Here is a 12,208-nt window from a genome sequence, read left to right as displayed (position 1 = left end):
CAGCAGCTTGCACACTCACAATGCCAAAAAAACAACAACCCAAAAACTAATGAAATCAGCTGTCTGATGAGCACATAAAACATGGAAATTTCTGTGACTGTGGGGAAATAGTGATATACTGTTAAATACTCTGCCAAACTGCAGATGAAAACCTCACCACAATAGGGTAAAGATAATAAATATAGAAAAAAAATGTACAAAACATCTGCAGGTTACAATGCATTTGTCTGTTATAAGTAAACGTTTAGGCACAAAGTTCAAAGTGTGTTAGAGAAGCCGGGGAGATGATTGTTCAACTGCATCAATGCATTTTTTTTCTGCTTTTAGTCCAAATTGATCAAACAGACACAAGTTGATCTATATGAGGAAGTGAAGCTTTTATTGGAGAGCTGATTTAAAATTGTGTGCTCGACTGGGGCCAATAAACACCCTATCACCAACCAAATTGTAATAAAAATATATAATAGTCATTTTGGAAGCACTTAAGTCCACATTGGTAATTGGGAGTTTTACACTACTATATTCGGAGCCTCAGAGATGACCCATTGGGTTTGCAGGGTCAGTCAAACCTGAATGAAAGGTGACATGCATTGATTGTGGATCTGTCATGGCAGCAGAGACCTTTTCCTCTTCTCTCCTCCTGAGACATGCTGCTTTTGGGTTGAGGTTTCTCTCTGTGGGACAATTAGTGGTTAGAGTCGATAGCAAAGACAACACACCATGAGCAACATCATGTGTGCTAACCTCTGACTTGTTGTTCCAAGCTGAGGATGACGGCCACGGCCTGGTGCAGCACCAGCAACTTGGTCTGTGGCTTCTCGCTCTTGAGATGTAACTGACACATGTGACCGAGTTCCTTGAATGCCTCGTTAATGTCCCGCACGCGCAGACGCTCCCGAGCGTTATTGGCCATCCTTCTCTCACGCTCACGCTCGGCCTTCTGCTCTGGACTCAGATCTTCATCCTCGTGGATGCTTTAATAAGATGGGAGAGACTGGTGAGGGTGATGGTAAAGTTTATGTAAAAGTGGATTTTACTGCCCTCTACTGGCCACAAAGAAGACATCAGACAGCTCCCTACAATGTTGTCTATCAACCACAATCCTTATGTGAGACATGAACACACATTTCTCTTTTCTGTGTGTTCTAAAAATATAAAAAATGATACAAAAAAAAGAGTGCACATAATGGGAGGCACCTACAAAGCCTTCTGAAAAAAAACTCCAAAAAGCACAGACGACGATTCATTTACATAATGTGACCTGCATATTAACTATGCTACAGCGACATTGTTATTATTATTATTATTATTATAAAATCTGCAAGTTGGTGACTAGCTTCACCACACACTCACTCACTGTGCATCAGCACCGTGTGCACAATGCCACAGAACAAAAAAGGGAGAAAAAAACATTTCAAGCATAACTGTCATTTATTCATTCATATTCGACCGCTTTTCCTCACGAGGGTCGTGGGGGTGCTGGAGCCTATCCCAGCTGTCTTTGGGCGAGATGCGGGGTACACCCTAGACTGGTCGCCAGCCAATCACAGGGCAACATAACTGTCAATTTGACAAAAATGTTTTGCTTTTGTGAAAATTCTAACCAACTGTATCAACATAAACAAAATAAAATAGGGGTTGTTTTACCTCAAAATAACAATTTATTTGCAAGTATAAGACCATGAGCTATTTTGAATTTTCACATTTGGAACATTTAGTGCGTGTAAAATTAACCCTCAGCCTGCCACACTCCTCCACGCTATCTCACTTGCTATGCAGTGTGTTTTCACACGCCAAAAACCCATGCCTAGCTCTCTTCTGCCACCTTGTGGCACCTTGTTTATGGCTTAATGGCTTAAAACATCCATCCATCAATTTTCTATGCCGCTTATCCTCATTGTCACAGGGTATGCTGGAGCCTATCCCAGCTGTCTTTAGGCGAGAGGCGGGGTACCCCCTGGACTGGTCGCCAGCCAATCACAGGGCACATATAGACAAACAACCATTCACACTCACATTCATACCTATGGACAATTTGGAGTCGCCAATTAACCTAGCATGTTTTTGGAATGTGGGAGGAAACCGGAGAAAACCCAAACATTCAGGTTTATAAAATCCCCTAGCAATTAATCATGATTAATTAATCACAATTCATTAATCATGATTAATTACTTTGAAAACTGTGATTACTTTGAATAAAATGTTTAATTTTTTGAAAGCCCTAGTAATTGTATTCATAAAGTATACATATTGTTCTGCATAGGGATCACATGTTTTCCAAATATGTCATACAGATCTCATTAGAGTGGGCAGGTGTACCTAATGAAGGGGTGGGCAAAGTAAAGCATGAGTGTCTACCTGTCCCTGGTACTGTTTTCTCCGTGCGTCTTATGTTCACTCTCCTCGTCTGACCTCTGACTGTCGGAGCTGTGACTGTTACTGGTATGCATCATGTCTTCCCTCTCGCTGCTCTCCATCTTAAGCTCCACATTCCCCGGAATGCCCAAACCGCCTGCAAGGGAAACATGACACATGGTTATACTTTGTGACATCCATTGGACGGCTGGTCAGCATTAATGTTCAAACAATAGTACACAAATCGTGCTTTAAAAAAAAGGTTGATTTGAGTCACCTCTGCCTTCTCCTGATGTCAGATCAAGTGTGGCCCTCTGCTTGGCGGAGTACAGGTGGCCATTTTGTGTGCGGCTCTGGAAGGCTGAGTGGTTGTTATTCATGGTGACAGCTTCAACCTTTACGGCACACAAAGAAGAAGAAGCGATAAGGAGGATACTGATGTGTTCGCAGTTGGGACACGGGAATCCTTCAAATCCTTCGAACAGATAACTTTTTAAACAGAGACTCAAAATAACACCTGCCTCCTTCTAGCCATCATCACCACTTGATCCAAGATCCAAACCCCTAAAACTGCCATTCACTACAATCTAACATATCTCAATTGGAAAAACAGAAGTATTTAATACTCCGTTTCCCAAGAGGATTAGTATATAATTTCACTCCAGCTAGACCCAAATCCTCCCATTCAGTTAAAAGGGACAAACATGCTGGATCAGAGGTGCCCCCCATCACCCTGCAGTGGAATTAGAGTCCACATATTCAATAGACTGACTTCCTATACAGAACAAGTCTTGTCGATAGTAATAGTTCTATGGAAAAAAACTAAACACCACAGAACACACAAAATAGCATTCAGATACACACACAGTTTGATGCTGTAATGTTACAGTGACATATTAACCATGGATGGAGAGTGGCAGTTGAGGGGCAGCGTTCCGACAGCGTTTGGCCGGCCATGGTGGTTCTGGTTGAGCAGTCCGTGAATGTCAGAAGCGAATCCAGCAGTGGGGCCGACAGCGTGGTTCCTTAAGACATGGATCACATCGTCCAGTCTGTCCAGTCGGTCTTCTACCTGAGACTTGAAGAGAAAAAGGAATTAACTTCATCTGGTTTCTTATCAGTTGAAGACTGATAAAAACCTATAACAAAAGTGTGAAACTGTGCCTGTGCTATTATTTTTGTACCACACGGGGGCGCTGTTATTAAACACAAATGTTAAAGAAGCATTTATGGGAAATTTCACAATTTAGTACAAACTCTCAGGGGTCTGGCAAGCAAAATTTGAACAAGATTGGCTGAAAAAACATTCTCCTCCTCCTCCCATTTCGTGTGGAAGCGGTAAGGTTTTGGCTTAAGTTCATTCATTCATTCATTTTCTACCGCTTTTTCCTCACGAGGATCGCGGGGGTGCTGGAGCCTATCCCAGCTGTCTTCGGGCGAGAGGCGGGGTACACCCCGGACTGGTCGCCAGCCAATCACAGGGCACATATAGACAAACAACCATTCACACTCACATTCATACCTATGGACAATTTGGAGTCGCCAATTAACCTAGCATGTTTTTGGAATGTGGGAGGTACTGGAGTACCCGGAGAAATGCACGGGGGGAGAACATGGCCGAGGGTGGAATTGAACCCTGGTCTCCTATCTGTGAGGTCTGCGCGCTAACCACTTGTCCGCCGTGCCGCCCACCAGAAAACATAACAACCATATTAATAACTAGGGCCATAAACCGTGACTAGCTAAAACTCAAGTCTGAACCTCTGACATCACTTCCCGTCCTCTACACATTCAGGGAACACATTTACTGTGACACACATGAACAGGGTATTATTTATTGGACAACTATATGAATGTTGTTCCATGTCTCGAGAGCTCTAATAATGTTAAAAAATATATATACAAGATCACAAACAGGTTGATTAATGAATGAATTAACTGATTAATTAATCAAGTCTTACCATGGATATAAGTGAGGACTCATAATGTGGCGAGATAGGTGCTTGTACGGAGCTCCGGGGCCACATATTGTTTCCTGTTAGGAGCAAAAGCAGAAATAAATAAAAAAAAAAATACACAAAAACACTGACACAACATGCAATGCAAAATAAACACAGTGTCACTGGGAGCAGCAGTGCCAGTTTACCTGCGGGTTCGTTGGCGTTTGGCAGTGGGGACGGAGATCTCACAGGCGTGGACGAGCTGGAAGGGAAGCTGCTGCTGGTGTGATCAGGGGAATAAATCTGGCAGCAGACGGCGAGAGGGAGAAGAAGAAGAAGAAGAGGAGGAAGAGTAGAATGAGTGGGACTAGGGCATGGATCATTTTAAATGCACTTGTCATTTGTGGAAGTGGTCTTTACAGCTGCTGGGTCTCTTGTATCTTTGTTGCTATGTCAGGAAACCTACTATTTCCTGTTTGTTTTATAGCTTTGTTTGAACGTTTTGAGAAGAGGACACATGATTTAATGGTGTTGTGTTGCCGCATACTTACAGAAGCCAGAGCTTTTCCCAAAGTATCGCCTGTCTGTGACCCTCCTGATACATTTGTCTGGTTCCCTGAGACTGAAAAACATGACAATAGTTTGTACGGACATCATCATCACACAAAAACTACAATAGTGACTGCCATGAAACTTGGTGAGAGAGTGATTCCACAATGTTTTGTGCAGTATACTTAATAATAAGAGTTCAGATTTTCTGTCTTCTCGTGCATTTTCCTAGCTACTGATAGTAATTTGACCATTTAGTTAAGCTGCTAATGTTGATACCAGCATGACTGAAAATGGTTGGTGGCTTCCCTAAGACTGCTTTTTTGGATGTGCGTGCACTACATGCATTTCTAATTGTGAAAATATACAGTGTTCAAAAGAAGGTTCCCGCACACTGTGTCAGAATCAGAATCAGAAAAGGGTTTATTGCCAGGTATGATGAAACACATACTAGGAATTTGTTTTGGTATAGTAGGTGCAGACACATCTATTAAAAAAGAATGAAAAATACAAAATAGACAGAATAACAGTATAAATATATGTACACAGTCTGTGTCTCTCGTTCATCAGTTTATTCAGGTAACGTTTCGGTCCGTTTGACCTTCATCAGACATATTAAATTTAATATGTTAAATTATATTTAAATGTAATATGTCTGATGAAGATCAAACGGACCGAAACATATTAAATTTAATATGTTAAATTATGTGGGGCGGCACGGCGGTCGAGTGGTTAGCGCGCAGCCTAACCTCACAATTAGGAGACCAGGGTTCAATTCCACCCTCAGGCATCTCTGTGTGGAGTTTGCATGTTCTCCCCGTGCATGCGTGGGTTTTCTCCGGGTACTCCGGTTTCCTCCCACATTCCAAAAACATGCTAGGTTAATTGGCGACTCCAAATTGTCCATAGGTATGAATGTGAGTGTGAATGGTTGTTTGTCTATATGTATATATGTGTTGTCTTTGTCTAAAGCACAGGTACTTTGTTTTCAGATATGCTGAAGCAAATACAGCAGTGCCTCGGTAATCAATTCATTCCAATAGGTCAAAATTGGAGGCAATATTTCCCCATAGGAAATAATGTAAATCTTATTAATCTGTTCCAGACACCTAAAAGTATGAACAAAAAATACTTTTTAGAGAGGATGAATAGTTTTACATGTTGGAAACAATGCTAAATAATTACAAATTATGGAAATTGGCGACTCCAAATTGTCCATAGGTATGAATGTGAGTGTGAATGGTTGTTTGTCTATATGTGCCCTGTGATTGGCTGGCGACCAGTCCAGGGTGTACCCCAACTCTCGCCCGAAGACAGCTGGGATAGGCTCCAGCACCCCCTGCGACCCTCGTGAGGAAAAGCAGTAGAAAATGAATGAATGAATATATTTATATTAAAATTATATTTAAATTTAATATTACATTTAATATGTCTGATGAAGATCAAACGGACTGAAACGTTACCTGAATAAACTAATAAACGAGAGCGACACAGTGTGCGGGAACCTTCTTTTGAACACTATGTTGCCTATGCCTGCTTCCTACGCACCTGTGAATCTTCAGGTGTGCTGAGACTGTGCATTAATAATTGTGAAAATATAGAAATGTATATTATAATATATATATATATATATATATATATATATATATATATATATATATATATATATATTCATTATCTGCTACTTGGCCAATTAGACCTACACACAGTCATGACTGTCCATTGTCTCACCTGTGGAATTCTCTGTTGTGTTAATCAAAGGAGCGTGTGATGATACATTGTTGCGGTGAAAAGTGGACATAGGAGGGAGAGCTCTGTTCATGTCGGCGGCCATTACTGTATGGGAGGAGTAGTCCTAAGCAAAAAGAAGAGTGGTACACCCAGTTGAAGTTGCGGTGTGTAAAAAAAAAAAAAATACGAAATGTGACTTCCTGGATGTAAATTTTACCAGGTGGCCATGCTGCTGCAGACTGTTGTAGTTCCCCGCCGGCGTTTGGTGGTTGTTGGTTGGTCCCAGTGCACCTTCATACCCGTGTTGGTTCAGCCCATTTACTGCGCTCCAGATGTCAGGCAAATTGCTGGTGCCCTCTAAAATACATGATCACATGTTACATTTCAACTTTTTAACTAATTAATTTAACGAATTAATTTAAAGTCGCTGTGTTGCACTCTTCAGTACTCTCTGTGTGTATATGCCAGCGGCCCCGCCTCCATCCACAGAATCAAAGAGACATGACTAACAAAAGGGCTCACTCCGTTCTTTCCGTTGTTCTATGGAACAAACATGCCAAGTTGCTGAAACCGATGTATGCATATTGAAGCTAGCAAAATTATTGAGATTGTTTTGATTTATTATGTGATTGATTACTTATTTAATTGTGTGCACTTATGTTGTAATCTCTTGAGCTTTTTTTGTCAACTGTGCAGGCTGTGTGGAATCCATCAGAATATTTACTTAAGATTGGAAAATTGTCTCTTTTAATTCAAATTACTCAGTGCAATTAGTGTAGTTAGTTTTTAATATAACTTAATAACACATAATAACAAGTCGAATTAAGTAGAAAGGAAGGAAGGACATTCCAAAATTCACTAAAAGGTTCATTATTATTATTTATATTATAATATGAGTTAGTCTAGAACGAGGGATGAGAGTTATATTTAAAAACAATTATCAATAAACAAATAGATAGCTTCTGAGCATACCAATATAACGCATAATGCTATAAATGTGTGTGTTACACACTTAAGGTCCTGTTTAAAGTGTAAGTCCAACAACAATTTGAGTCGGGGTACACCCAGGACGGGTTGCCAGTCAATCGCCGGCGTCATCGTTTTGCTTACCAAAAAAAGTGCTGGCAAATACATTGCTGGAGGCCTTGTTAGACGGCTGTAAAGACAAGTTCTGGTTGATGTCATCATTACCGGGGGACTGGCCGTAAATCTGAAAAAAAAAACAAAAAAACAGCATGTTCAATTGGGGAAATCTAAAAACATAAAAAATAAGTCGCAAAAAGTTACACAAAACAGGTTAAATGCGACGACATGAAGCAACAGTTTTACCAAAACAAAGCAGAGAGCTGATGCACACTTAGAGCTATCGCGATAATCCATAAGCTGCAGATCCATGCACCTCCTCATCCGGATTTAGGAACCATTCAGCATGAGAAATCCCTGCCCTAATCGTGATCGGTTCTGCTGGCTTCCAAAGGGCTGAGATACAATTCCGTCCTTAATGAAATTGAGTTACAGTCCTGCCCGTGTTTTTTTTTCCTTAGCAAGGAATCCAAGCAAGAACTGAAATTGACTTGTTGGCTGAGAAATGGATTGTAAAATTGAATTCTACTACAGGCAGCTTCTACTTATATTGTGTTTTTCTTATAGTTAGGAGTATAGCATACTACACACACAACACATGCTTCCTCGGTCATACACACCGAGAGGTCTGGACTGCACCTGCACCTCCCTCCAGTGCTTTGATGTGGCCCAGGAAATGAAAATAAAACTCCCTGTGTAGCATCAATGGGGTGTCAGTTACCCGGACGACAAGTTCTGTAAAGCAGGCTATTAAAGACTCTCTTGAGCATGCTTGTGCGGTGACACGCATGCACACACACACACACACACACATGCACGTACATGCACACAGAGCCGTGACCCTGGCTGGCATGAGTCCCATGGTGATTGTGGGCCAGGCCAAACAGAGGAGCCCCTGCCGACACTGGGCCCGTCTGAGCCGCCATGGGCAGCATATGGTGGAGGATAAAGCCAATTGTCCTCCTTACCATCAGCATAGCAGGCGACCCGTTAATAATGGTCACACCCCCGCCCCAGCACGCCTCCTCTGGCCCCCGCTGGACAGGGGGGCCGTCACCATGGCATCCTCTTTTAGCATAGCATTGATTTAGAAACCATCAATAATGGCATCGCTAACGATAAGGGACTCGTTGTTGTGTTGTAGCCATTAAAGACGAGGAACTAGGAAACTAGGAAAGGATGACAATACAACCGTGTCTCATTGCTGTATGCTAAAGTCATTCAAATTGGGTTCAGCTGTAGACATTTATAGGTGAAGGCAATATTTGGTATAAATGAATGAATGAATGAATAATTTATTATAATAATAATAATATGTAATAATATAATAATGATTAAGCCACCCCACTATATGTGATGTTCTTTCATGTAACTTTGGTAAGCATATTGGAAATAAAGTAAACTACTTTATTACCCTACTGACCTCAATATTCAGGTAAATATGGTATATATATTAAAACGTTAAACATTTAAATCACAAGTATTACCACTAGTAAACATGTCAGCGATAGCATGTTTCACCATGGTAGCACATTATCATGTTAGATGACAGAAAATATCAACTTGCACTCAAAGGGGGGTTGGGGTGGGGAGGGGGGTGCTCTGTACTGCTCAACCCACCACATGCAACCAATTTTCTGCCTCTGTGATCCATGATGTCTGGATATGGTTAGTCTCAGCAAGATCAAAGCTGCCTTTGATAATGGCTGAAGCAGTGGAGAGGGACAGCCTAAATCAAATAGAAATAGCAAGCAATCTCTGCTTCATGTCAAGATGTTTTGCCGCTTGCTGCCTTAGGTAAACAGGAAGCTCTGTCAGTGCATTTAAACACAAGTTTGTCAACATGCTAAAGCAACCAGAGGTGATATTGAAGGACCGGCACGTGGTGTTGCGTTCAACTGCATCTTTAGCGGTTAGTTGTGCACGAGCAGATGATAAATAAACAAGACTGTAGCAATACCAATTAAAAAAAAACACCAGTGTCAATTCAACTAATGTAAAACATGTCATTTACAACATCGATAACATGCAGCTAATTCAGTTAAATCCCATAATATTGACATCACTTGCAAGATGAACACACTGTTCCAAACAAACATCTGAGAGTGTAGCGTCCTCAACATCAACACACGCAAACATACACATTAAGACATGTTACTCACAGATTTCATGTTGTAGCAATACATCAGTGAGTTGCTGCCTGCGCCTGAGACAGGATGAGCACAGTACATAACTCTGCTGGTTTTCACAGTACAGTCCACACAGTCAGTCAGTCAGCCAGCCAGTCAGTCAGTCAGCCACTCGGTGCCTCTACTCATGTGTATACAGTCCTCATACACTCCCTCCCCCTAATCCACCCCTGCCGGTCGTGTAGCTACCCACAGACAATTTATGCAAATAAGGGCTGGACCAATCCAGGAAGAAGAGAGGGGTGGCCAACAAAGAGAACCCCATCACTATAGTTTATGCATGGTCGTGAATATTACCAACGCCCCTCCATTATTTTTGGGTTTATTTAGTCAAACTTTCATTACAAATACACGTTATATGGGGAGGGAGATGTTACAAATGATACTTTTTCACTGAATGATTTGGGGATTCTGCTATTAATTCGTTTCAGAATAGTTAAAACATAGAAGAAAGATTTTAATCAACAAGGTTATTTGTGAAAAATTCAATTCAATATCAACAAAATAATACAATTATTTTCTTTTATGACATGCAGTATAATTATAAAACAAAATAAAGATAAGATAAGATATGCCTTTATTCGTCCCTCAGTGGGGAAATTTGCATTGCACAGTACAGTACAGAATCAATTAAGCAGTACAAAATACACAATATAGAAAAATAAACAATATAAACAACCCAAGTATTAACAAATCAACAGTTTTACCCAGAGTTATATACAAATACAGTATGCAGATAATATGAAACAAGATGAGATATATGACCAGTCTATACACTGAGATCTTGCTAGTGAGTTAATATGAGGCATTATAGAAATATTTCACGTAGAACATAAGTTGCATTTAGAGCCTTAATATTGCACATGGAGTCAACAAAACAAAAGTCAACAAAAGCAAAATTTCTGAATTTGTAATAATATAGTATACACTGTAAATTGTCATTATCATTTATATAGCAACGCGACTAAAACACAGACATTTGTGAAAGTAAACATAAAAGAGAATTGAAAAATATATGATCTGGTCAGTATCGATCCCATACTCATACTACCCTTGGTATCCAATATCAATATTTGGATCGATCTCTGACCCTCAAGACACAGTGAATATATAGCAAATACTATGATATAATAAATAGGAGGGAATCCCACACTCTCACTTTGACCCTAAACACAACATCATCAAACGTAAACTTTACATTTTGTCACTCCGATGCTTGTGCAAACCACCCGTCAGAGAGCAGGATGACATGACGAAGATTAGCTGCTTTTAGACAGGTAAATGGAGGATAACACCGCCTTGTCTGACCCACATTTACAAATAGAATCAGGGTTGTAGGCACGTGTGAGGCGGCTGGGTTAAATGTTATGTCCTCTGTCTGGGTGAATGACAATTGCGTAGCATATTAACACGCAGACTTCCGTAGTCAGGTTAAACCAGACGTCTGATGACCTGAGATCAGATATGCACTGACACTTAAAGTTCTTGTAATTAAATCAACTGTGACTAATTATTATTCAGCCAGACTTACCTGTATACAACAGTAATGCTAGTGGTTACTGAATTAACTATGCTGGAGCCTATCCCAGCTGTCTTCGGGTGAGAGGCAGGGTACACCCTGGACTGGTCACCAGCCAATCACAGGGCACATATAGACAAACAACCATTCACACTCACATTCATGCCTGTGGCCAATTAATTTATTTGTATATAAAGTTGAATTATGTTAGGTCAACATTAAATACAAAATCCAAAAACAATGTGTAAACTGAGCATGTGTATGTGTACTTGTCTCATTTGTGTTTCTTTTGCATTTTATTTTTCTTACAGTAAAATGATGTGGCAGTTTACGTGACTCTAAGCAGATAAAGTGACACGGCACTCCTATTTTCTTACAAAATGCTTCACTTTCACACATCATCAAATATGTGAGTATTTTATTATAGATGGAAGTAGTTATAACATACTTCTTTTACACTTGTATGACCATTCATAATGTTTCAGATATTACTTAAAATATTACCTGTACAGTTATTACATGTTTAATAAAACAGTCTGACTATGGAGCAGACTTAAACGGGACCTATTATGCTCATTTTTTGGTGCTTTGTATTGATTTGCGGACTCCTATAGAGCAGCTACACACAATAACCAGCACTGAACGCTTTCTAGAGGTTTCTAGAGCTTCCACCTCTTTCTGAAGTGTTTCCATCGACTTCCTGCTTCCGACCATTTTCTGCACCCCGAGTCCTCTTCTAGGTACGCCCACTCTGCTGTGATTGGTCGCACTCCCGAGGACTTCCAGAGACGTAGCTATGTGTTTACTGAGTGCAGGCAATCTGTAGCCCATATAGGGAAGTC

At 40.6% G+C, this 12,208-nt stretch overlaps 1 protein-coding gene across 1 annotated transcript; it reads right to left on the bottom strand.

Annotated features, from left to right (window-relative positions):
• Nucleotides 1–358: 358 nt before the first annotated feature.
• Nucleotides 359–10,025, bottom strand: LOC131130828 (transcription factor 12-like). Its single transcript, XM_058074874.1, has 12 exons — nt 9,821–10,025; nt 7,686–7,785; nt 6,793–6,932; nt 6,576–6,699; nt 4,847–4,917; nt 4,502–4,598; nt 4,317–4,390; nt 3,257–3,433; nt 2,633–2,750; nt 2,359–2,512; nt 745–974; nt 359–674 (listed from the first exon to the last, which is right to left on the bottom strand). Exons 1-12 carry the CDS (start codon nt 9,887–9,889, stop codon nt 532–534), a joined length of 1,497 nt encoding a protein of 498 aa, XP_057930857.1. The 5' UTR covers nt 9,890–10,025; the 3' UTR covers nt 359–531.
• Between the last annotated feature and the right edge of the window lie 2,183 nt (nt 10,026–12,208).

This window comes from Doryrhamphus excisus, chromosome 6 (genome assembly GCF_030265055.1).
Source record: "Doryrhamphus excisus isolate RoL2022-K1 chromosome 6, RoL_Dexc_1.0, whole genome shotgun sequence".
NCBI classification, from domain to species: Eukaryota; Metazoa; Chordata; class Actinopteri; order Syngnathiformes; family Syngnathidae; genus Doryrhamphus; species Doryrhamphus excisus.
The sequence above is the reverse complement of the archived record's forward strand: the minus strand, read 5'-3'. Positions and strand labels throughout refer to the sequence as shown.

Coding starts and splice junctions, on each gene's coding strand:
- LOC131130828 (XM_058074874.1), bottom strand. CDS start 9,889: ATGTACTGTGCTCATCCTGTCTCAGGCGCAGGCAGCAACTCACTGATG. Junction 6,700..6,792: donor TGCAGCAGCATGGCCACCTG/GTAAAATTTACA, acceptor CTTTTTGCTTAG/GACTACTCCTCCCATACAGT. Junction 4,391..4,501: donor AAACGCCAACGAACCCGCAG/GTAAACTGGCAC, acceptor TGCTCCTAACAG/GAAACAATATGTGGCCCCGG.